Genomic DNA, 21198 nt, shown 5'->3' on the forward strand with positions numbered 1-21198 from the left:
AGAGATGAGGTCTCGCTGCCCAGGCGGGTCTCAAACTCGCGGGCTCAGGCAATCTACTCATCTCAGCCTCCCAAAGGCGCGGGATTACAGGCTGAGCCACCGAGCCCGGCTTATTAATAAACTCTTAATGGGGAGGTACTGGTAAAAGGGTACTTAGAATACCTGAAACTGGGTGATATGTGAAACAAAAAAGAATTTGTTTCTTGCAGTTATGGAGGAGAGAAGCACAAGTTGAGGTGCCGCATGTGATGAGAGCTTTCCTGCTTGTGGGAACTCTCTGCAGAGTCCTGTCCCCTCTCTATATTTTAAATGTTTTACTGAGTACAATATACAAATGGAAAACTGAACAGATAAGTTTGCCACTTGATGAATTTTCCCTAATGGAACACATATCACCAGCACCCAGATCAAGAAACAGAACTCGGTTGGACACTGTGGCTCATGCCTGTTTTGCCCAGGAGCTCAAGACCAGCCTGAGCAAGATAGTGAGAACTTGTCTCTACAAAAAATGAAAAAAATTAGCTGGGCATGGTGGCACATGCCTGTAGTCTCAGCTACTTGGGAGGCTAACGTGGAAGGAGAGAGAGTGTGTGTGTGTGTGTGTGTGTGTGTGTGTGTGTGTTTGTGTGTGTGCGTCCCCTACTAATTCCTGGGCCCCAGGAGCGTTAACGTGGTTAACGTGGAAGGAGAGTGTGTGTGTGTGTGTGTGTGTGTGTGTGTGTGTGTGTGTGTGTGTGTGTGTGTTCCCTACTAATTCCTGGGCCCCAGGAGCGCCTCAGCGGTTCCGCGAGCCCCACTTTGGGAACCACGTCCCCGCCCCGCCTCCCGCTCTTCGTCCACCGCGGCGCCTCGGTCTGCGGCTGCGCACAGAGCGCCGGCCCGCTGCAGCGTGGTCACGTGACCGATGCCGACCCGCCAAGATGGCGGTGTCCTTCCTGGTCTCGCTGTCGCTGGTCCTGCTGCTGCTGCCGCTGCTGGGCGGGTGGAAGCGCTGGCGGCGAGGGGGCGCGGCCCGGCACGTGGTTGTCGTGGTGCTGGGCGACGTGGGTCGCAGCCCCCGCATGCAGTACCACGCGCTGTCTCTGGCCAAGTGTGGCTTTTCCGTGACCCTGCTAGGCTTCTGCAGTGAGTGTCCCGGGGTCTGGGAGGGAGGCTGCGCTCTCAGCCTTTGACTCTCTGCTCTGACCGCCTCGGGAGATCGAGGCGGAAGCCCCCCCTTTGACTTTGCCCCTGAGCTTTTTGAGACTGGAGAAGTGTGTTCTGGCCTGGACCCGCTTCCGGGTTTCTGCCCAGCCTGTGATGGTTGGGTCCCTAGGAACAGCCGCCGTTAATGGGGCGCTTGCCTTATATCAGGACTGTGCTAAGTAAAATCATTGTATGGTCTCACCAAGTTCTCCTGGTGAGTGGAAAGACTGGGAGCAGGTGCGTGACCTGCAGGACCAGTGCTGGCAGCCACATCTGCTGGCAGCTACCCTTGAGACCGACGTGTCTCTTCTTCCTGTCCCTCAGCACAGAGCCTGCAGGCAGGATACGTTTCATTTGCTCCTCGTGTCCAGCTTTCCCCCAGTGTGCAGGGTAGGGGCGCCTGATTCTTAATTGCTCTCCACATTTATTATGTCTTTGCGAGGACCCTAGGAGGAGGGACAGTGGGGACAGCACTGGTGGCCTTCCATCCCTGTTTAGGGTCTGCTATGTCAGGGTGTGGGCGTGGAGGTGGACTTCCTGAGATCTCTCTGTGGTGGGAAAATTCCACCATTCAGGAAATCTACATCAGTTTGAGGGCCTACCATGTGCCAGTTATCATGTTAAGTAAAGTGGTTAAGATTCAGGCCATCCCTCTGTGGGCCTCCTAGAGGAATGTGGACAAGAATGGCCTCATTCTGTTCTGGCTAGTGAGAAACAGAGAGAGGCTTTGAAAAGTCTTATTTTCCAAAACACTCTCCATGATTTAGCCTGGGCTGGGAGATCATCTGACTTTAAATTAGATTGCTGCATCTGGTACGTTAAAGGGAACATTCTCATTTTCAGACTCCAAACCTCATGATGAGCTCTTGCAGAGTAACAGAATCCAGATTGTGAGGCTGACAGAACTTCAGAGTCTTGCAGGTAGGGTGCAGTCAACTCCAGACTCAGAATCTGTGAAGTGTGTGTCTGGGTGGGGGAGCCTTATAGACCGTCAGAAGCTCCTTTGGTAGTCATAGGCCTTTTCTGACTTGCAGTTGGACCCCGACTTCTCCAGTACGGAGTGAAAGTTGTATTTCAGGCTGTGCACTTGCTGTGGAAGTTGATGTGGACAGAGCCAGCAGCCTTCATCTTTCTCCAGGTATGTGTCAGCCTCTGCCTTCCTCTGTGAGAACCACTGTTAACAGTTTTCTTTATTTTCCAGCCTTTTAAAAATGCATAGATTGATAGGTGTGTGCATGTGTGAGTGTAAACTTAAAAACATGAGTCGGAGCCTTGGTATGTGTCCGTTCTATTTATGGTACCCATCTGTGCTATTTTTCTGTGTCATTACAGTTAAAGTCTTAGATTGCACTTTTCGTGTATCTATGTGTTTTGCATATAGTAAATAACTCATTTAATCCTCACAGCAACCGTAAGAAGTAGGTTCTTGTGTTACCTACATTTTAGAGATGAGGAAACCTAGGCCCAGAGAGGTTCTATAAGTAACCTGTCATCACACAGCAAGGATGTGGTGGAGTCAGGATTTGACCCTAAGTAGTTAGTCTGGTTCTAGAGCCATGCTTTGTTTTGAGTTTGAGTCTCACTCTGTCACCCAAGCTGGGTGTAGTGGTACACTCATGGCCACCACAGCCTTGACTTGCTGGGCTCAGGCAATTCTTCTGCCTCAGTCTTCCAAGTAGCTGGAACTAGAGGTGCACACCACCATGCCTGACTAATTTTTTGATTTATTGTAGAGATGAGGTCTTGCTAAGTTGTCCAGGTTGTTCTCGAACCCCTGGGCTCAGGCAGTCCTCTTGCCTCCACTTCTTAGAGTTATACTTTTAACCTCTTCCCTTCATCAGTTTTTTGTTTTGAGTTCCTTCCTTGAGATAGGGTCTAGCTCTGTCGCCCAGGCTGGAGTGCAGTGTCATACTCATGGCCACCATAGCCTCGATCTGCTGGGCTCAGGTGATCCTTCTGCCTCAGCATTCCAAGTAGCTGGAACCACAGGCATGTGCCACCACGCCTGGCAAATCTTTTGATTTATTGTAGAGATGAAGTCTTGCCATGTTGCTCAGGCTGGTGTCGAACCCCTGAGCTCAAGTAGCCCTCTTGCCTCCGACTCCCAAAGTGCTGGGATTATAGACTTGAGCCACTGCACCCGGCCCCCTTCATCAATTTTTAACATATAGAGGCACTTTCTCATGCTCCTGTAATCCCAGCTACTTGGGAGCCTGAGGTGGGAGAATCGCTTGAGCCCAGGAGTCTGAGGCTGCAGTGTGCTATGACTGTGACAGTGTACTCCAGCCTGGACAACAGAGCTAGACCCTGTCTCAAGGAAGGAAAAAAAAAAAAAAAAAAAGGCAGCAGCAGCAGCTTCTTCTTTTAATGGGCTTTGTTGAATTCCAACATATGATGTGCCATAATGTATGTAGTCTCATCTTAATGGACACTCAGATTCTTTTTACTTTTAAAATAGTGTGGCTAAGAGCACAGTGAACACACATGGGATTTCTTTCTTCGGATAAATTTTTAGCAGTGGGATTGCTTGAACAGAGTTGATGCACTTGGAAAATATTATGGCATGTTGCTGGAGAGTCTTAAGAGTAAGGCTGGGCCATCTTCTCCACCGTCAGGGGGTGGTGCCTCTCTCCTCCATGGTGATGTCACCAGTTGTTGGTAGGAAAATTTGCATTATCAGGTGAACAGTGCCATCTCTTTGTTTCATTTTTTTGTCTGCTAGATTATTGATGATCTTGGACTTTTAGGTTGGTCAATTCTGTTTCTTTTATTACTTTTTGGGGGGGGGGTCAGGTCTTACTCTGTCACCCAGGCTGGAGTGTAGTGGCATGATCACAGCTCACTGCAGCTGCTACCTCCTGGGCTCAGGAGATCCTTCCACCTCAGCTTCCCAAGTAGCTGGAACTACAGGCTCACACTACCATGCCTGGTTAAGTTTTTGATATTTTTGTAGAGACAAGTTCTGTGTTGCCTAGGCTGCTCTCAAACTCCTGACTCAAGCAATCCTCCCACCTTGGCCTCCCAAAGTTTTCCTGGGACTGCAAGTATAAGCCACCGCACCTGGCCTCTTTTATGACTCTTTGCACCTGTTTTGGTGGTGGACCGATCTTCTTTTTATTATCAAGAGCTCTGTAATGATGAGCTCTGTCATGTGTGCTGCAACTGTTCTCACTCCATTTATTGTTGGCCCTGGCCCAGGTTCCTCCTCTTCCTTCAAGTCTCTTTCCTAGAACCCCCCGGGCCTGCCAGCCATTGCCGTCTGCTGGTGTGTGGGCTGCCTTTGTGGAAGCAAGCTCGTCATCGACTGGCACAACTATGGCTACTCCATCATGGGCCTGGTGCATGGCCCCAGTCACCCGTTTGTTCTGCTGGCCAAATGGTGAGAGTTGGGGGAGCAGCTGCGGGGTGAGCGGGAAGAAGGGCCCTGGGGGAGGCTCTGGAAGCTGCCTCCCTGTGCTCTGCGGTGGTGGGGGCAGGGCTGGTGCACTGGGCTGGATGCTGGTTACGAGTGCCAGAAATAGGCCTTGGCAGAGGAGGGCATCTGTTGGCCCCTGGAACTGAAGGTCCAGAGAAGTGACTGGCCTCGAGCTCAAACAGTCTAACTGGGACCTGGCCCACATCTCTCCTGCATCTGTTCCGCACTCCCCCCAGCTCCAGTCCCTACCCCTCAGGCTCAGTGGGGAGAGCGAACCTCTCTGATGGGCTTGCGTGGATCACCTGCTTCCTCTCTTCTGTCCCTGAGGACATCCTGTCAATTCAGGCTTGGGACAGGTGCGCTATGAAAGTGTGGGGTCCCAGGTGCATCCGGGATGGGGTGTGTGGACAGGGTGTGTGAGTGCAGGTCCCTAAATGAAAGCCCGGGGCTGTCGTTGGAAGATGGAGAGGCAGGCCCAGGTGCTGCAGCTGATGAGGCCAGGAGGGAAGCAGAGCCTGTGGGCATAGGTTGCACCTGGGGCAGGAATAAGTGTGTGTGTCACACTCGTAGCCTGAGGGTAGCATTGGCCTCCTGTGCAGTTTCAGCCTCAGGATATCAGCCAGCTGTCACCTTTGCCCCATGGGTAGTGGTAACAGCAGTGGAAGAGGCAGCAGCTAGCAATTGTTGAACACCTGCTGCATGCCCAGCCTCAGGCTGAGCCCTTTTTGTAATTTATCCTGGCAAGTTTCCACGTACCCTAGTGAGGGTGTCCTGTGATGCTCTCATTTTCTAAGTCAGGAAACCAAGGCTGAGGGTGATTACACCTCTTGCCACCCAGCTTTCTCTGCATCTGGGGGAGGAATACACCATCATACCCTGACAGCGTTAAATAGCCTGGAATCATCACTCCTTCCCCTGTGACCAGGGCTGGGTCTCAGTTTGGCGTGGACGCGTCTTTAATGCTGCTTGGTGTCTGCCGTGCTCCCTCTGTACCTTGCTGAGAGCAATAGGCCTCACAGCCTCCACGGGCATGGCCCAGGGTGACCCAGGGTGGGCTAGGGTCACTAACAGGGCCTTTGCTATATTTCCTCCTTCTGTAGCAAGAGAGGGTTTTCACTTTGGCAGCAATAGACAGTTTCCTTTTAAAGTAGCTGTTTAAGCAGACAAGTGACACGGCATACAGAAAGGTGTGCAAGAATGCTGGGGCAGGTGACTCCTATGCCAGGTGCCCTGGCTCCACAGCCTTTTGTGTGTCAAGAGGTGTCGAGCCCCATGGCCGCTGTGGGAGTGGTCTCGGCCAGGACTCTGGGCTGACGCCCGGATATATTTCAGGTATGAGAGGCTCTTCGGGCGCCTGTCCCACCTGAACTTGTGTGTGACCAATGCCATGCGGGAGGACCTGGCAGAGAACTGGCACATCAGGTACCAGGGCCTGGGACGACATCAGTCTGAGGGTGGTGTGGGGTCCTGGGATGGCCGGGTAAGAACCATGGTGCCTGTTACGTCATGCTGGTGAGGCCTCAGGGGACACCGGGGCTGGAGATAGTCACTGGCTCTGGGAAGCTGATGGGGCAGGCAGAGCTTCTTTCGCAGCAGCTGGGTGGTCTGAGCACACCTCTTTGAGCTTGGCCAGGGATTCTAAAGTGTCTTACTGTCATTGTGGACGACTTGGATTCCCCAAGCATCCATCTCTTCTGGATCCTTCTGGGCCCTCTGCAGAGGCCTTTCTCCAGCCCTTCCTGAAGTGCCCTGTGATCTCATTGCAGAGCTGTGACCGTCTACGACAGGCCGGCATCTTTCTTTAAGGAGACGCCCCTGGCCCTGCAGCATGAGCTCTTCATGAAGCTGGGCCGCACCCATGCTCCATTCCAGGCCCAGTAGGTCTCGAGTCCCCACCCACCTTCCCATGTGCTCGCTGCCTTCCTGGCCTCCTCTCCCGTCTCCTGACTGCAGACCTCATCAGGGGTTGGTGAACTAAGCCGTGGGCCCACTGCGGGGTCTTAGACCTGTGTGTTCCCCGGAGTGTCTCATGGGGCTAAGCAGGGGACCTTTGTGCAGGTCTCCACACATCGTGTGCCCCTTGGGAAGCTGGTGTGGATGGGAGGGGCATTAAAGGATAAGATTGGTGAGTCCTGCAGAGGAAGGACTGAGTCTGGTTTGCGGTTGTAACCTCAGCATCTGGCAACATTGCTGGCTGGTGTGGTGGCTCACATCTGTAATCCTTGCACTTTGGGAGGCTAAGTTGGGAAGACTGCTTGAGCCCAGGACTTTGAGACCAGCCTGGGCAATAAAGTGAGATCCCCATCTCTACAAAAAGTAAAAAAAAAAAAAAAAAAAAATATATGTATATATATATATATTGTTAAAGCAAGCAAGCAAGCCCAGGCATTAGTGGCAGGGTCAGCCGGTGGTGCTGGTGTAGCCAGGCACTCTGACCTTCGCGGCTGTCCTGGGCCTGAGGGCTGTTCTGTAGTTCTCATGGGCTTTTCTCTGTTCCTTTAGCTTTGAATCCGGGGACCCAGTCATGGAGCGGTCTACCTTCACGGAGCGGGACACTCAGAGTGGGAGGGTGACACATCTCCATGGGCGGCCAGCCCTGCTGGTCAGCAGCACAAGCTGGACAGGTCTGCCTGACCCCCGGGCCCCTGGTCTTGCGTGCCAGGCACCTGGCGAACCTGGGTTCTCCTTGCTTCATGCTTGCCTGTGCCCCACAGTCCCCTGATGGGAAGGGGAGGGCGCAGGAGCTGAGGGGGCGGCTGGAAACAGGCCTGTGACACTCCGTTCACTTCTCATAGAGGATGAAGATTTCTCCATCCTGCTGGCAGCATTAGAAAGTAGGTGTGTGGCTGTGGCCGGGAGTTCTGAGCTCAGCAGGCCCTGTGGCATGTTTCTGCCCCTGGGCCACTGGGTGGCTAGCCTGGGGACCACGCGAGTGGCGGGGGTGGGCAGCTCCGGGTCCCCATTTGGGTCACTGAGTGACCAGACCAGCCCTTGGGCTAAAGTGCCGTGTCTGGGGTGTGTCCCAGGGAGGCCAGTGGCTTCTGCCCAGTGGCACCCCTCCCCCTCTGACAAGGGACCCTGGTTATCGTTTATTTATGTTTCTTATCACAGAGTATGAGCAGCTGACTCTCCATGGAGGCAGTCTTCCTTCTCTGGTCTGTGTGATAACAGGTACATCTGAATTTAGCCACCAGGCATGGGGGTTTCAGTCTTTCCTATATGCTTCCTTGTCTCCTTAATCTTCACTGCATCCACTTGACCTGGGAAACTGAGACTTGAGGGCCTTCAGGGCAAGGCATGGAGCCCAGATTTGAATCTCAGCATAGCTCAGATACTGAGCTTGCCACGTGTCCAGTGGTTTTCAGGTATCTTTTATTTTCCACACGGAAGAGCCTGTGACCAACATGATACTGCTTCCCGAGTCATTCAGTGAGAAGACATGGGAAAGGGCATGGGAGGAGGGTCCTGGCCAGCTGCTCATCCTGCTGCCTCCCCTCCTCCTGATTCTGGGCTCCTGGGGGCAGCTTGGAGTCCACCGCACGCACGTGTGTTGCCTGGGGTTATCCACCTAGTTTGCTGCTTGGGACTATCTGGCTGCAGGCTACAGGGCCATGCCTCAGTCGTTAGGGCACCCACCCCTGCGGAGTCTCGGGGCTCCTGGGTTGTTTATGGAGAGCTCCAATGGGGCTGCCTGAAGCTGCCGAGGGCCAGGGCTCCTGGGAAGGTGCTGCTTGTGTCCTAGCAGCAGCGACCCTGGCTAGAGACTGTGGCAGGGACAGACACAGTCTGCTGCAAGTGACTGCTTATCTCTGTGGAGGCCGAGGGCCTCTGAAGGAGCACTATAGCCGCCTCATCAGCCAGAAGCACTTCCAGCACATCCAGTTCTGCACCCCGTGGCTGGAGGCCGAGGACTACCCCCTGCTTCTTGGTAAGGGGTCGGTGGAGGCTTGGAGAAGGCGGGCCTTAAGGGGGGCATTGGGTGGGCGGAACAGACTTTCTGAAAAGGTTGCTTCAGAGGCCACTTGGGGCAGTGACACTGACTTGCCAGGAACCCCTGGCTGAACTCTCCAGAGACAGCTGCTTCCTGGTTCCAGGCCCTCCCTGATGGCCCTGAGGCTGTGTGCCAAGGGGTTTGGGAGGCTGTGTCCTCTGGCTTTCCTCCCACATCCTCATTCAGTCCTGCTTGTTCCCATAGGAGGGCTGGGCCTGGGGCCACTGCTCCCCCCAGGTGGGAGGGCAGTGGCTTTGAGAGGTGCAGGGACACATCAGACAGCAAGGCCTCTCTCTCCCAGGAGATGGTCCTTCCTCTGTCTCTTGTCTTTGATCCTGACGTGTCTGTAATGCCTTGTCTTCCAGCTGAGTAAGCAGTTGGGCTGAGAGCCTTTGGTAGGCAGGAGTTTCCAGCTAGGCTTAAGTCATGTTATAAGTTTTATTTATTTTTACTTTTTGGTAGAGATGAGTTCTCACTGTGTTGTCCAGGCTGGTCTCAAACTCTTGGGCTCAAGCAGTTCTCTCTCAGCCTCCCAAAGTGCTGCGATTACAGATAGCATGAGCCACAGCCTTAAGTTATTTGGCTTTATTTTCACAGTTGGCGGCTGGCTTATGTTGTGTCTGTGATAGGTGGTTTTTTCCCCTTTTTTATTGTGACAAAATATATATAACAAAATGTAACCATTTTTAAGGATACAACTCAAGACCCTTGTTATATCCAGAGCTTCACCACTATCTATGTCCAAAACCTTTTTATTACCCAACGGAAACTCTGTATCCATTAAACAGTAACTGCTGAGTTCTTTTAGATAGTGCTTAAGTAAAAAAAAGTGTCAACTTCAGTAAGAGGCGGTTTCTGGATGGGGCCCAAGTGGTCAGGAGTGGGGCTGTGAGGCATGACCGTCTCCACCTGGCTCTTGGCCAACTCAATCAAGCCACTTGTGCCTGGGGCTGCCAGGATGTTGTCCGATCTCCATTCCCCACGGGTCCTGGGAGGGCTTGTGCTTACAGGGTGGAGGCCAGACTCTGACTCCCTCACCCCGCAGGGTCGGCGGACCTGGGTGTGTGTTTGCACACGTCCTCCAGCGGCCTGGACCTGCCCATGAAGGTGGTGGACATGTTCGGGAGCTGCCTGCCCGTGTGCGCCGTGAACTTCACGTGGTAGGTGCGGAAGCCGAGTCTTCCCGGATCAGAGTCCCACAGCAGCAGCTGAGGGGGCCCCCGCAGGCTGAGCTGCCCAGGAGATGCCCCCAGTGAGACCATGCTTCTGGTCAGTCCAGCAGACAGGAGGCTGTGAGTTGGCGCCTGTGAGATCGTGAACCCCACTGAAGCGGGGGGCGTCCACTTATAGCTCATGTTGAATAAAAACCCCACAGCTGCAAGACCTCTCCCTGGGCGCTGTGCACGGGGTGGACAGGGGCTGGGGTTGCACAGCTCGCATGGTTTTATTTCTGTCTCGCCCTATCTCCCCATTGGCTGAGCTCACGAGCCGGAACAGAATCCTAGATGAGTGTCATGCTGTGGCCCCACTTGACCTGCAGAGATGGTGTCTGGGAAGGGAGGGTCTAGAAACAGAGGCCCCAGCACAGGGGAGCACTCGGTCTTGCTTGGAGCCAGCCTCTGGGTCTCACTGTCACCCAGGCTGGAGTGCAATGGCACCAACACACTCACTGCAGCCTTGACTGCCTGGACTCAAGCAGTCACACCCAGCTCATTTTTTTGTATGTTTTATAGATACATGGTTTCACTATTGCCTAGGCTGGTCTTGAACTCCTGGGCTCAAGCAGTCCTCCTGCCTTGGCCTCCCAAAGTGCTGGGATTATAGGCGTGAACCACCATGCTGGCCCAGACACAAGTTTTGAGTCTGCTGCACAGCACAGAATATCTATGTGCCCTAGGGCCCCTTCTCCATGTGGCTTGGTCATCTGATGTGTTCTTCTGTCCTTCCGGGCCTTTTCCATTCAGATGGCAAATCAAAATAGGCTCACAGAAATTAAACCGGCCGACACTGACCCCCAGTCTTGCCAGAGTGCAGGGTGGGCTAGGGGCCCAGGTGGGTACCACAGGGTTCCGGTGTCCTCTCCAGGCAGCCCTCAGGCCTCCCTTGGTCTCTCCGCAGTTTACACGAGCTTGTGAAACATGAGGAAAATGGCCTGGTCTTTGAGGATGCGGAGGAGCTGGCGGCTCAGCTGCAGGTAGCCACGTCTGCGCCACACCAGGGCTTGGGGGAGCCTAACATTGAGCCACAGCCCCTAGTCCCTTCTTCCCACTTACTGGGGCTGTGGCAAGACCATGTGGGAAAAAGCCATGGAAGGAGCAGAGGTCACAGAAGCTGGCCTGTTGTGCTGTGTCCCTTTTGGAATGACCAGCATGCCCCAGAAAATCAGGACATGCCCTTGCCTGCCCTCTGCTGATGGCGCATATGCCATACACATTATGCCAGGGGGCAGGGTTGCAGTTGAGGGATTGATCAGGATCAGGGACGCGAGATGGGGGAGCCTCTGGGACCAGCCTTGAGAGGAGATTCTACAAGGGCGACTTCTCTTATTACAAAAGTAATACGTTGTCACTGACAGTGCACTGTCTGCAGACTTTGTACAGGTCCAAGTATGAAGTCTTTGGGCTTGCCCTACAGTCTCCATTAGAACGACTCCGTAATCTCCTTTAGTCGCGGGAAAGCAGCCACAGACTGGCTGCAGGTGAAGGGGCGTGGCTGTTCCAAGAAACCTTTATTTACAGCCAGCAGTGGGCTGGATGTGGCCCGCAGGCTGTGATTTGCTTCTCCTTGGTTGACCTGGTTTAGCAGAGCTGAGGTGGGACTCTGCTGGCTGGAGGCAGAGGGGGTGCCTCTGGGGAAGGAACAGCAGGCAGAGGCTGGGAGGTGCTCCAGGGCACAGAGTGTGGGAGAGTGGGCTGTGCAGGGCAGTGTCCAGAAAGCGTGCCGTCAAGTAGGAGGCACCGTGGGGCATGAGGGACCTTGAACGCCTGAGGAGAGGGTAGAGACTAGGGAGGGTGCTGCCGGCCGGGACCTGGATAGCGCAGGGAGGGATGCAGGGCCAGTTCTGGTCTTTATGTTTCACAGATGCTCTTTGCTAAGTTTCCTGATCCTGCTGGCAAACTCAGCCGGTTCCGGAAGCATCTCCGGGAGGCAGAGCAGCTTCAGTGGAACGAGAGCTGGATGCGGACTGTACACCCTTTGCTCATGGACACGTGACCCCTGGGTCCAACTAGAACCCAGGACCCCAGCCGCCCTCCCCACAGACTGTTCTCACCTGGCTGCCCAGTCCCTGGTCAAACTCTTTGGACAGTGCCTCCCAGTGGTCATATGTCGGAGGGATGGGAGATTGAGGGGGCTTTTTTCTAATGACCAGGAGGCTGCGGTCCCTCCTGGCCTCTTTGGAGGCTGAGGCACTTCCTCTTCTGTGACCTACCCCCAGTATGACTTTCCTGTCATTTGCTTGTAATTCCTCGGTGTTTTATGTTTCCGCCGCCCCCCCATTCCTGACGTTGTGATCCTGCCTTGGAAACAGGCGCCCAATGGCCCTGTGAACAGAGTGAGGTGTGGCACCTGCTGTGGGTCTCTGGCTTTGCGAGGAGCTGAGGGTCCAGGCTGGATATGGCACACTTGACACACAGGTGCTTTTATTGGCACAAAGGACCTGCTTTTCTTGGAACCAGACTGTTCATTCCTGACTCCAGCTATTTCTGAAGAACCAGTTGCTGGTGGGAGGGGCATCCCACACCCCATAGCTTATGTCTTAGAACATGGTTTGTACTTCCTGGTTTGGAATGGAACATTCTCCAAACATTCAAGCCCAGTGAACGTGTTCAACCTGCTTCTCTCCATAAACAGTTCTTCCACAGTGGGAGCTTAATCGCCATCATCTCGAGAACCATGTGGGGCCTGCAGTGTGAGCTTCAGGATCGCCATCTCTGAGTGCTCTTCGTACGGAAACAGCTTCTGGTTGTGAGGGGGCTCCGTTTCCCATCGGATCCCAGCCTGGCCTGGAAAGAGAGACGCGTCTCAGGATGGTGGCATTTGGGACAGGACAAGCTTCGTGGTGCAGGACCACTGGACAGGCCTGCGTGCCTCCAAGCTGGTTTACCTGCTCACAGATTTCTGGGCCCACCTTGATGCCCAGAATCCGCCTTCAGGATGGGCCCAGGAGCCCCTGCTCACTGCAGTAACCTGCAGCAAGGTTCCCGCCTGTCTGCCCCGTCACCTGCATGGCCCGGGAAGAGCCGAAACCTGAACCTGTGTCTGCCTCACTACTCAGCCAGCCCCCCTCACAGAGTCTAGAAGGGCTTGTGTCCTTGAGAGCACAGGTGTCTGAAGAGCTGTTAGCCAGGATGAAATTTTTTTTTTTTTGAGTTGCAGTCTTACTCTGTCGCCCAGACTGGAGTGCAGTGGCTGCTCCTGGCCACCGCAGCCTCCACCTGCTGGGCTCCGGCGATCCTTCCGCCTCATCCTTCCGAGTAGCCGGAATTACAGGCATGCGCTACCACGCCCGGCTGATTTTTTGATTTATTGTAGAGATGAGTTCTTGCTGCCCAGGTGGGTCTCGAACCCTCGGGCTCAGGCAATCCACTCACCTCAGCCTCCCAAAGGCGCGGGATTATAGGCTGAGCCACTGAGCCCAGCCAGGATGACTTTTTAATCAGTTTCTGGTTATGAGTGAAAAATCAGTTTATAAAAATGAAGGAATAGACATAAAAGTATAAACTGAGATCCAAACATGATGGTTAACTGGTGTATGTTCTAGATTTTCCACCATAGGAATACTAACATGAAAATGATTTTTGTCATTTTTTTAAATTAAAAAACTTTTGAAATTGGATCTTGCTATGTTGTCCCGGGTGACCACAAGTTCCTGGGCCCAAGTGATCCTCCTGCCTCAGCCTCCTGAGCACCTGGGATTACAGGTGTGCCTCACTATATGTAGCTATTTTTTTAAAAAACCAAAAATGGGCTTATGCTGTATGTGCTGTTTTTTTTCTCTTTTTTCTTTTTTTGAGTGGGAGTCTCACTCCATTGCCCAGGCTGGAGTACAGTGGCATGTTCACGGCCACCCCAGTGTCAACCTGCTAGGCTCCGGCGATCCTTCCACCTCAGCCTTCCAAGTAACTGGAACTACAGGCACACACTACCACGCCCGGCTAATTTTTTATTTATTGTAGAGACGAGGTCTCGCCAAATTGTCCGGGCTGGTCTTAAACCCATGGGCTCAGGCAATACACTCGCCTTGGCCTCCCAAAGTGCTGGGATTATAGGCTGAGCGATCGAGCCTGGCCTGTAATATCTTTTATTTTTATTTTATTTTTTTTGAGTCGGAGTCTCACTCTGTCACCCAGACTGGAGTGCAGTGGCTGTTCCCGGCCACTGCAGCCTCGACCTGCTGGGCTCCGATGATCCTTCCACCTCAGCCTTCCGAGTAGCTGGAATTACAGGTGTGCGCTACCACGCCCGGCTAATTTTTTGATTTATTGTAGAGATGAGGTCTCGCCAAGTTGCCCAAGCAGGTCTCTAACCCGTGGGCTCAGGCAGTTCACTCACCTCAGTCTCCCAAGGCGTGGGATCTGTAATATCTTTTAAATGAAAAAAGCAAAGTGCCAAACAGCGCATACAGGCAGGGCTTGGTGGCTCAGCCTGTAATCCCAGTACTTGGAAGGCCGAGGCAAGTGAACTGCTTGAGCCTGTGGGTTCAAGACCAGCCCGGGCAACTTGGTGAGACCTCGTCTCTATAATAAACAAAAAATTAGCTGGGAGTGGTAGTGCATCAGTAGTTCCAGCTACTTGGAAGGTTGAGGTGGAAGGATCGCCGGAACTCAGCAGGTCGATGCTGGGGTGGCCATGAGCGTGCCACTGTACTCCAGCCTGGGCAATGGAGTGAAATTCCTACTCAAAAAAAAAATTACAGATATTTGTTCATGTACATATCTGAAGAAGGACGTCCTTCATTTTAAAGGCTCTATCTGGGGTGCTGTGAGCGGCGTATGCTCATCTGCTCTGTAATGACCAGGCAACCCTCGTGGCAGGGGGATGATAGGGGCAATCGGGTTGTCCGTATCCTCTTGGCAGAGGCTGCTTACAGGCATATCTGTGCACGCGGCTGCAGGGATGGGCTCTGTTAGGGCTGGGGCAGGTTGTTCTGCGCCACAGCTGCTGCTGGGTTGCACACAGAAGGCCCTAGTGGGGCTGTGTGTACCCAGGACTGTGGGCAGGGGGGTGGAATGGAGACGCAGGGGCCAGGTGACCTGTGGGAACTCGGGCCGCTCAGCCTCCCTGTGCTCAGAGTGGTGGGTGAGATGGGATGATGACAGAGTACCCTCACGGGTGCTGACAAGTGTCAGGTCTGGGGACAGTAGATAGCCCACAGTGGGCCATTTCAGGGCTGTGTGTAGCTGGGCCCTTTGCCCCTTCTCTAAAACCACCACTTACTGGGTGCCCATGATGGCCAAGTACCCTGATGTGAGCCTGTCCGGCACGTCCCAAGTGTACCCTCTGAGCAGGTGTCTCCAGGGTGCAAGTGAGGAAAGGTGGAAGGTGGGGACGGCCCAGCCCCACGAGGGTGTGGGTGAGTGGACTGCAGAGCCTGTGCTCAGGGCCGAGTGGGCCAGAACCTTGTCCAGTGTGGACACCGATTGGCTGCTACCACCACCTCCGTCTTACAGAAGAGGAAACTGAGGCCTAAAGGTTTAGGAAAACTACTGGGGCACACAGTGGGGCCGCAGGTCTCACACCCCCCACCCCCCATCACTATGCTGAGCTGCTGACCCCGCCCAGGGCACCCGGCAGGTCCCACCCCACTCAGTGGCCTCTGCCCAGGCACCTCGTGTGGGCATGGGGCTTCCTGGCTTTCCCCCGGGCCCTGTTTTTAATTCCATAGGAGCATCATAGGGACAGCTCAATGGCCCCACAGGTCTGGGCTGCTTCTCTCGGTGTGGGGCTCACTCAGCTCGGTGGTAAACAGCTGGCACGTCTCAGGGTTGCGGATGGTAAAGGCGATGTAGGTGTCAGGGGCCCGCTGGTCTTCCCGGCAGGCAGAGAGCTTCTGCAGGACACCGACCAGCGACAGAACAACTTCCGGGCCGTACAGCACATCTGTGACAAAAGCCTCATGTTATGGGAGGCACACAAGGCTCTGGGTGGACTGACCTTGGCAGTGGGGCAAGGCTCTGGGAAGCAGCATCCTGTGAGAGCCAGGCTGTCAGTTGGGCAGGTTACTCAGGCGAAAAGGGGCCCTGGGGGAGAGGAAGCTGCTCAAAGACTCAACGGAAAATGAGCCAGACTGGAGTCTCTTTGAAGAAAAAATCAGTTGTTTCCTGGTCTAGTTGCTGATCCTTTAATGAAGGAAACCCTGGCCCGCCCAGGACTTTCCCTTCCAGGCACCTCCTGGCCTGCAGGCTGGCCTGTGTGTGTGTGGCGGGGGGGCTGCCCAGGCTCGCAGCTTAGATGCCACGTCTACGTCCCTGCCTCCATGGGCTGTGGGGCCAACCTGGGCTGAGGCAGGGCATGGTGGAACCAGAAAGGGTACTGTGTGAGCTCGGCCACATACCACCTTCTCTCAAGGGCCTCATTGTTGTCCCAGGAGTGGTGGTTCCCTCCTGTGGTCTCTGAAGGACACGGGCACAGACCTGGGACAGAGAAGGCCAGGGCCACAGGGATGCGTGGCGAGGACAGTGACCTTGTACAGCCCTGCACAGGTGGACAGAGCCAGTGATGACAGAGTAGGGGACACAGCTCTCACTCCTGCAGCAACCAGGCCACTGCAACCCCAACCCAGGCATGACCCAGCACTGTGCTGGAGACACACGGAAGAACCATACTGGTCCTGAGAATCATGATGTGCTCTGTGGCCCTGGAAAAACCAAGGACTGCTATGGCTGTTTCTGCCCCCAAATCTGAAGATGCAGGTACAGCCTCATGGGACGTCTAGTGTGAAGTGTCCACCTAAAGCAGTGGGGTGGGGTGGCGCAGCTCTCTTCTCCTAGGAGGGGTGGCTCTGGCCACCTGCGCAGGTTCTGGCAGGACACCTCCTTCAGCTGCTGGAAGATGAGGTCTGCCTATGTGGCTGTGGCCTGAGGCCTGGGGCCTGCTCTGTTCCTCTCAAGCCTTGCTGGGAGCCAGGGTTCACTTCTGGATGGCACCACTGTCTCCCATGAGGGCGGGGGCTCCGGGCCGTCTCAAGAGGCGCACCCTGGAGGCCTGGAGTGGCTCTTCTGAAGCCTCATCATTTCCCAGGCTGGCCCACTTCCCTTCCCTCGGCTGAGAGCTGGGAAGAGCTGCCAGGAAGACACATGCTTGGGCTGCCCAGCTGGGCGTTACCTGCTGCGATGACAACGTCTGGCTGGAAGGCAGAGAGCTGAGGGACCATCACGATGTTCCAGTCCAGCTGGGCCACTGTCACCCGGGGGCTCTCAGAGCTGGTGATGTCTGGCTCTAGCAAGAGGCCGTTGAGAAGGATGTTCCCTCGGAGCTGCTCGAGGACACGGCTGTGACAGTCGCTGAAGATGTAAGTGCTGGGACGGCACACCTTGCAAATGGCCAGGCCCGTGAGGCCGGCCCCACTGCCAAGCTCCAGAACAGTCCTGGGCGGAAGGGGACCCGTGCTGTGACCTGCCAGGGCAAGCTGCCTGGGTACCTTGCTCTGTGCTCAAGCTCACCTGTGAGCGAAGGCTGTCGGGTGCTCCAGGGCCCACTCTGCGAGGTAGAGGGCGGCGTCCCAGGTGACTAGGCCTGTGGTGCCATGGGAGACGATGGCTGTGCTCTCTGAGAGCGTGACTGAGTATCCCAAAGGCTACAACGAGATGGGCAGGAGTTCATCCAGCTGGCAGATGGTTAAATGAACTGTGTGGGGCCACACTGTGGACCACCTAGCAGCGAGAAGTGGACAGCCGACGTGAGACAGCCTGGACGGATCTCAGTGGCATCATGCCAACTGAGGGAAGCCAGTCTCTGGCCGCCCTGTGTGACTCAGTCACCCAACATCTCGGAATGACATCATGACAACCATGGGGCCCGGATCAGTGATGGCCGGGGCTTGGGGTGGGAGAGGGGCTGGGTGGCCATAAAAGGTGGCTGCCTTGTGACAATCAATCAGCTGTGTGTTTGTGTGGTTTCCTGCATCTATGTCTTACTCAATAACAACAGGTGAAAACCAGCAAAACCCCAAGACTCCCCTGGCTGTCGTGGGCAGAGGGTGTCTCTATGAAATGAGCTGGCAGACCATTCTGAAGGCCTTGGACTCATCCAGCCAGTGGCCCAGTGGTGGGAGTGAGGAGACTGCTGCCCCAGGCCATGTCCACCCACCAGGCATGTACTGAGGGCGGCGCCCAGCCTCACCAAGTGAGCCATGGGTTCCCAGGTGAACGCCGACAGCCCAGAGACAGGCACTGTTGTGCTGATGTGCTTGGTTTGCAGATGAGGAAACTGAGGCTAAGGAGGCTGACCGACCTTGGGTAACACTGCAGAGTTACGGGGCCAGGACTTGAGCCCACAGGAGGCTACCTGGAGCCTGTGTGTTGACTCTGTGGAGCACAGGGGTCTGGCCTGTGTGGGGGAGGGTGCCTGTCTCATACCAGCAAATAGCTTCGGTGGCCCCGGCTGGACTCCTCGGAGGTTAGCACCTCTGCCAATGCCTCGTACAGTTCGTCCAAAGGCTCGGTGTGGACAGCCTCATGCTGGGGGCAGACAGAGCGAGAGCCTCAGCTAAGAGGCTTAAACTGACCATCATCAAGAAAACAAAGTTTCTGCCTGTTTGCTTTTGTTCTGATCTGTAGAAATGGCTAACAATTTTCACCAAATTTGGAGGTGAGATTTGAGATGGAATGACTCATATAGGCCAATAGACATAGACAAAATTCACTGTTGGGTGTGGTGGCTCATGCCTGTAATTCCAGCATTTTGGGAGGCTGAGGCAGGAGAATCACTTGAGGGTAGGTGTTGGGATACCTCGAAGGGAGGTGTAGACAGGGTTAGGGTCAGGTGTAGTCCAGGGTAGGTGACATAGATTCCAGGAGGGCTGCCATATGAAAATGACGGAGAACTCTGTTTGTATCAGATGTCCTGGTTGGGGGAAACAAAGGTGCTTTTTTTTTTTTGAATCAGGGTCTCACCCTGTCACCCAGGCTGGAATGTAGTGGCATGATCGTGGCTCCTGTGCTCAGGTGATCCTTCTGTCTCAGCCTCCCAAGTAGCTGGGACTACAGTGTTTGCCACCACGCCTAATTTTTTATTTTTTGTAGAAATGAAGTCTTGCTATGTTGCCCAGCCTAGCCTCAAACTCCTGGGTTCAAGAAATCCTCCCACCTTGACCTCCCAAAGTGCTGGGATTACAGACATTGGCCACTGCACCCAGTCATAAGGTACTTTTAAGTGAGCCCCAGGCCAAGCCATAGGTCAGTGCTCCACACAAGTTGCTTCTCAGTGGACAGCCCCATTGTGTGCTTCACGGGGGCAGCAGCAGGGCTCATCTGATGGTTGGCCGGCTGCCTTCCCTTGGTGGCGCTGAGAGACCAGCTGGTGACCACAGATGCCCCACGTTGGTGAGGACTGGGAGGGAGCAGAGCAGATGACCGAGAAGCAGGGATTATAGTAAGTGTGGATGGGGTGTGGCCCTTTGGCTCAGTGGTGGCCACAGCAGGCCCAATCCTGATTGCTGAGGAATCGTCTGACGCCCCCTCCAGTGTAAAACTCAGCAGACTTGGGCACATCCTTACAGTCCATCCTGCGTCAGCCAGGGAGCCCACCTTGTGGAATCAACGGGATAACTCAATAGGGGGCCCGGCATGAGGGAGCTGCGGGCGTGAGCCCTCTGAGGTTGGTGGGCACCTGGAGCCTGGCAAAGGCAGGAGATGCCAAGGCTGCAGGCTGGCAGGATGGGTGGAGGAGGGCTGCCTGGCAGGAATGAGGAGCCGTGTGGTGAAGTGGGCTCCAGAGGAGACCCGGGGAGTACAGTGAGGGAGACCCTGGCTTCTGCCTTCCTCCTGCCTGCACTGCCTCCCCTTCGTTACCCCAGGAGACCCCTGCCATGCAGGGCTTGGCAAAGCAGGCAAAGGCATGGCAGGGACTGGGCTCCAGCAGGCCAGGCACGGTCAGGGGACCCTTCTGGGGAGCTGGCCTGTCTCCCTCACCCACGACTGACCTTCCTGATGAGCTCCGAAAGAAAGCCCCGGGCGTACTTCCCTGGCGGTGGGTGCCGCACACACAGAGGGTGCTTCACGGTCTAGGACAAAGCATGGAGAGACCCTGTCTCAGGTTTCCTGTAAGCTACAAGCAAACAGAGCACAGACCCCAGGCGATGCAATCCCTCGGCAAAGACATGGGTGGACACAGTGTTCTGGCCCCAGGTGTCCCTCATAATGGCGACTTTAGATAAAAGTCCTACCCTAAAAATGTCTCCACTGCAGCAGATGGTCTCTCACAGTTCCTGACGCCCCTTTTGGGCAGGCACCCAGGGCATAAGGGCCCAAGCTAATTCCCTTCCCCGGGCAGCTGTGGGGGCAAGTTTGCAGCGAGGTCAGTTGCTGTCTGCCCGGCTCATGACAGAGGTAGGAAAGCCCATCTGGCACCTGCCTCTTGGAACTCACATCCTGGGGGATGGGGTGGAGTGGAGGGGAAGGGGCTCTCTGGGTGACACTTTGGCTGAAGCCCAGAGAAGCCACGTGCAGAAGGGGTAAGCTCCGGGTGGCCCAGCCTGACACTCTGGAAAAGAGGGTAGAGCACTGGCAGCATGTGGGCTCGTGAGCAGAGGCAGGGAGGCTGAGCCTGGAGGGAAGGAGACAGCTTGTACCCAGCAAGTAGCCCTGCAACACACACACCCTCCAGGCCCTTCTTGGCTTGTGCTAGTTGGAAGCAGTTCTCCCTAGGTGCTGTGCCTGCCACCTACGAGGGTGAGGCCAGGGGGTGAAAAATCAGAGGGGCTGCAAGACAACACCCCCAGCAACTTCTGGGCTCCTGAAGTCTCCTGGCTCTGGTGGTGTGGATATCCTTGGGTCACCCTCCAACACAGGAATTCTTAACCTGGGCTCCTTGGATGGGTGTGGTGGCTGGGGGCAGAGGATATCTGCCTTCCCTGGGGCACTCCCTTCTGGGGAGGAATCCGCAGCTTTGGCTTTTCAGAAGCTCCGAATCTGAGGTGTCCCTTAATTTCTCTTCCAGGTTGACCCAGGGTGACATGCACTTGACCTACACAGCCAGGGTAAGAGTGGGGCCGGGCAGGGTGGTAGTCCTGCCTCCAACCTGCATGCAGATAGATGTGCCTGAGTCCAATCCCCACCCCCATCCCTGGGCAAAGCAAGGGCTCATCTTCATTGGAAGAGAGACAGGAGTGGGCAGGCTGGGGCTCCTCGTCAAGCCCTTAAATTCGAAAAAGAGACTCTGAGCAGCTCCCAAATGTTCCCTCACCGGTCAGCTGTTTTTGCAGCTGATATTTTAAAAACACCCCCCAGATTCCCTCCTCTATATTTTGCATATTCTGATGTCTCTGTCCAAGAAAATGAAAGAGCCCACACTGTCTGAGGTACTGACACCCACCTGCAGTGATGACTCAGTGGTTTTCTTCTGGGAACATGGACTTTTTTTTTTTTTTTTTTTTTTTGGTTGGGGT

At 54.8% G+C, this 21198-nt stretch overlaps 1 protein-coding gene across 1 annotated transcript; it reads left to right on the forward strand.

Moving 5' to 3' along the window:
- The first annotated feature begins 892 nt into the window (after nucleotides 1–892).
- Nucleotides 893–12157, forward strand: ALG1 (ALG1, chitobiosyldiphosphodolichol beta-mannosyltransferase). The gene is made up of 13 exons (XM_008053671.2): nucleotides 893–1125; nucleotides 2029–2106; nucleotides 2220–2323; nucleotides 4416–4564; nucleotides 5933–6022; nucleotides 6367–6477; nucleotides 7103–7224; nucleotides 7396–7434; nucleotides 7712–7771; nucleotides 8418–8528; nucleotides 9637–9751; nucleotides 10710–10785; nucleotides 11673–12157. The coding sequence occupies exons 1-13, from the start codon at nucleotides 921–923 to the stop codon at nucleotides 11802–11804; spliced, it is 1392 nt and encodes a 463-aa protein (XP_008051862.1). The 5' UTR covers nucleotides 893–920; the 3' UTR covers nucleotides 11805–12157.
- The last annotated feature ends 9041 nt before the right edge of the window (nucleotides 12158–21198 follow it).

This window comes from Carlito syrichta, unplaced genomic scaffold (assembly GCF_000164805.1).
Source record: "Carlito syrichta isolate Samal-C Ts95f unplaced genomic scaffold, Tarsius_syrichta-2.0.1 Scaffold288361, whole genome shotgun sequence".
NCBI lineage: Eukaryota > Metazoa > Chordata > Mammalia > Primates > Tarsiidae > Carlito > Carlito syrichta.

Bases quoted from the DNA above. Each gene is read 5' to 3' on its own strand.
- ALG1 (XM_008053671.2), top strand. From the start codon at position 921: ATGGCGGTGTCCTTCCTGGTCTCGCTGTCGCTGGTCCTGCTGCTGCTG. The intron at 2,324-4,415 runs GTATGTGTCAGC...TCTCTTTCCTAG, and splicing joins CAGCCTTCATCTTTCTCCAG to AACCCCCCGGGCCTGCCAGC. The intron at 4,565-5,932 runs GTGAGAGTTGGG...GATATATTTCAG, and splicing joins TTTGTTCTGCTGGCCAAATG to GTATGAGAGGCTCTTCGGGC.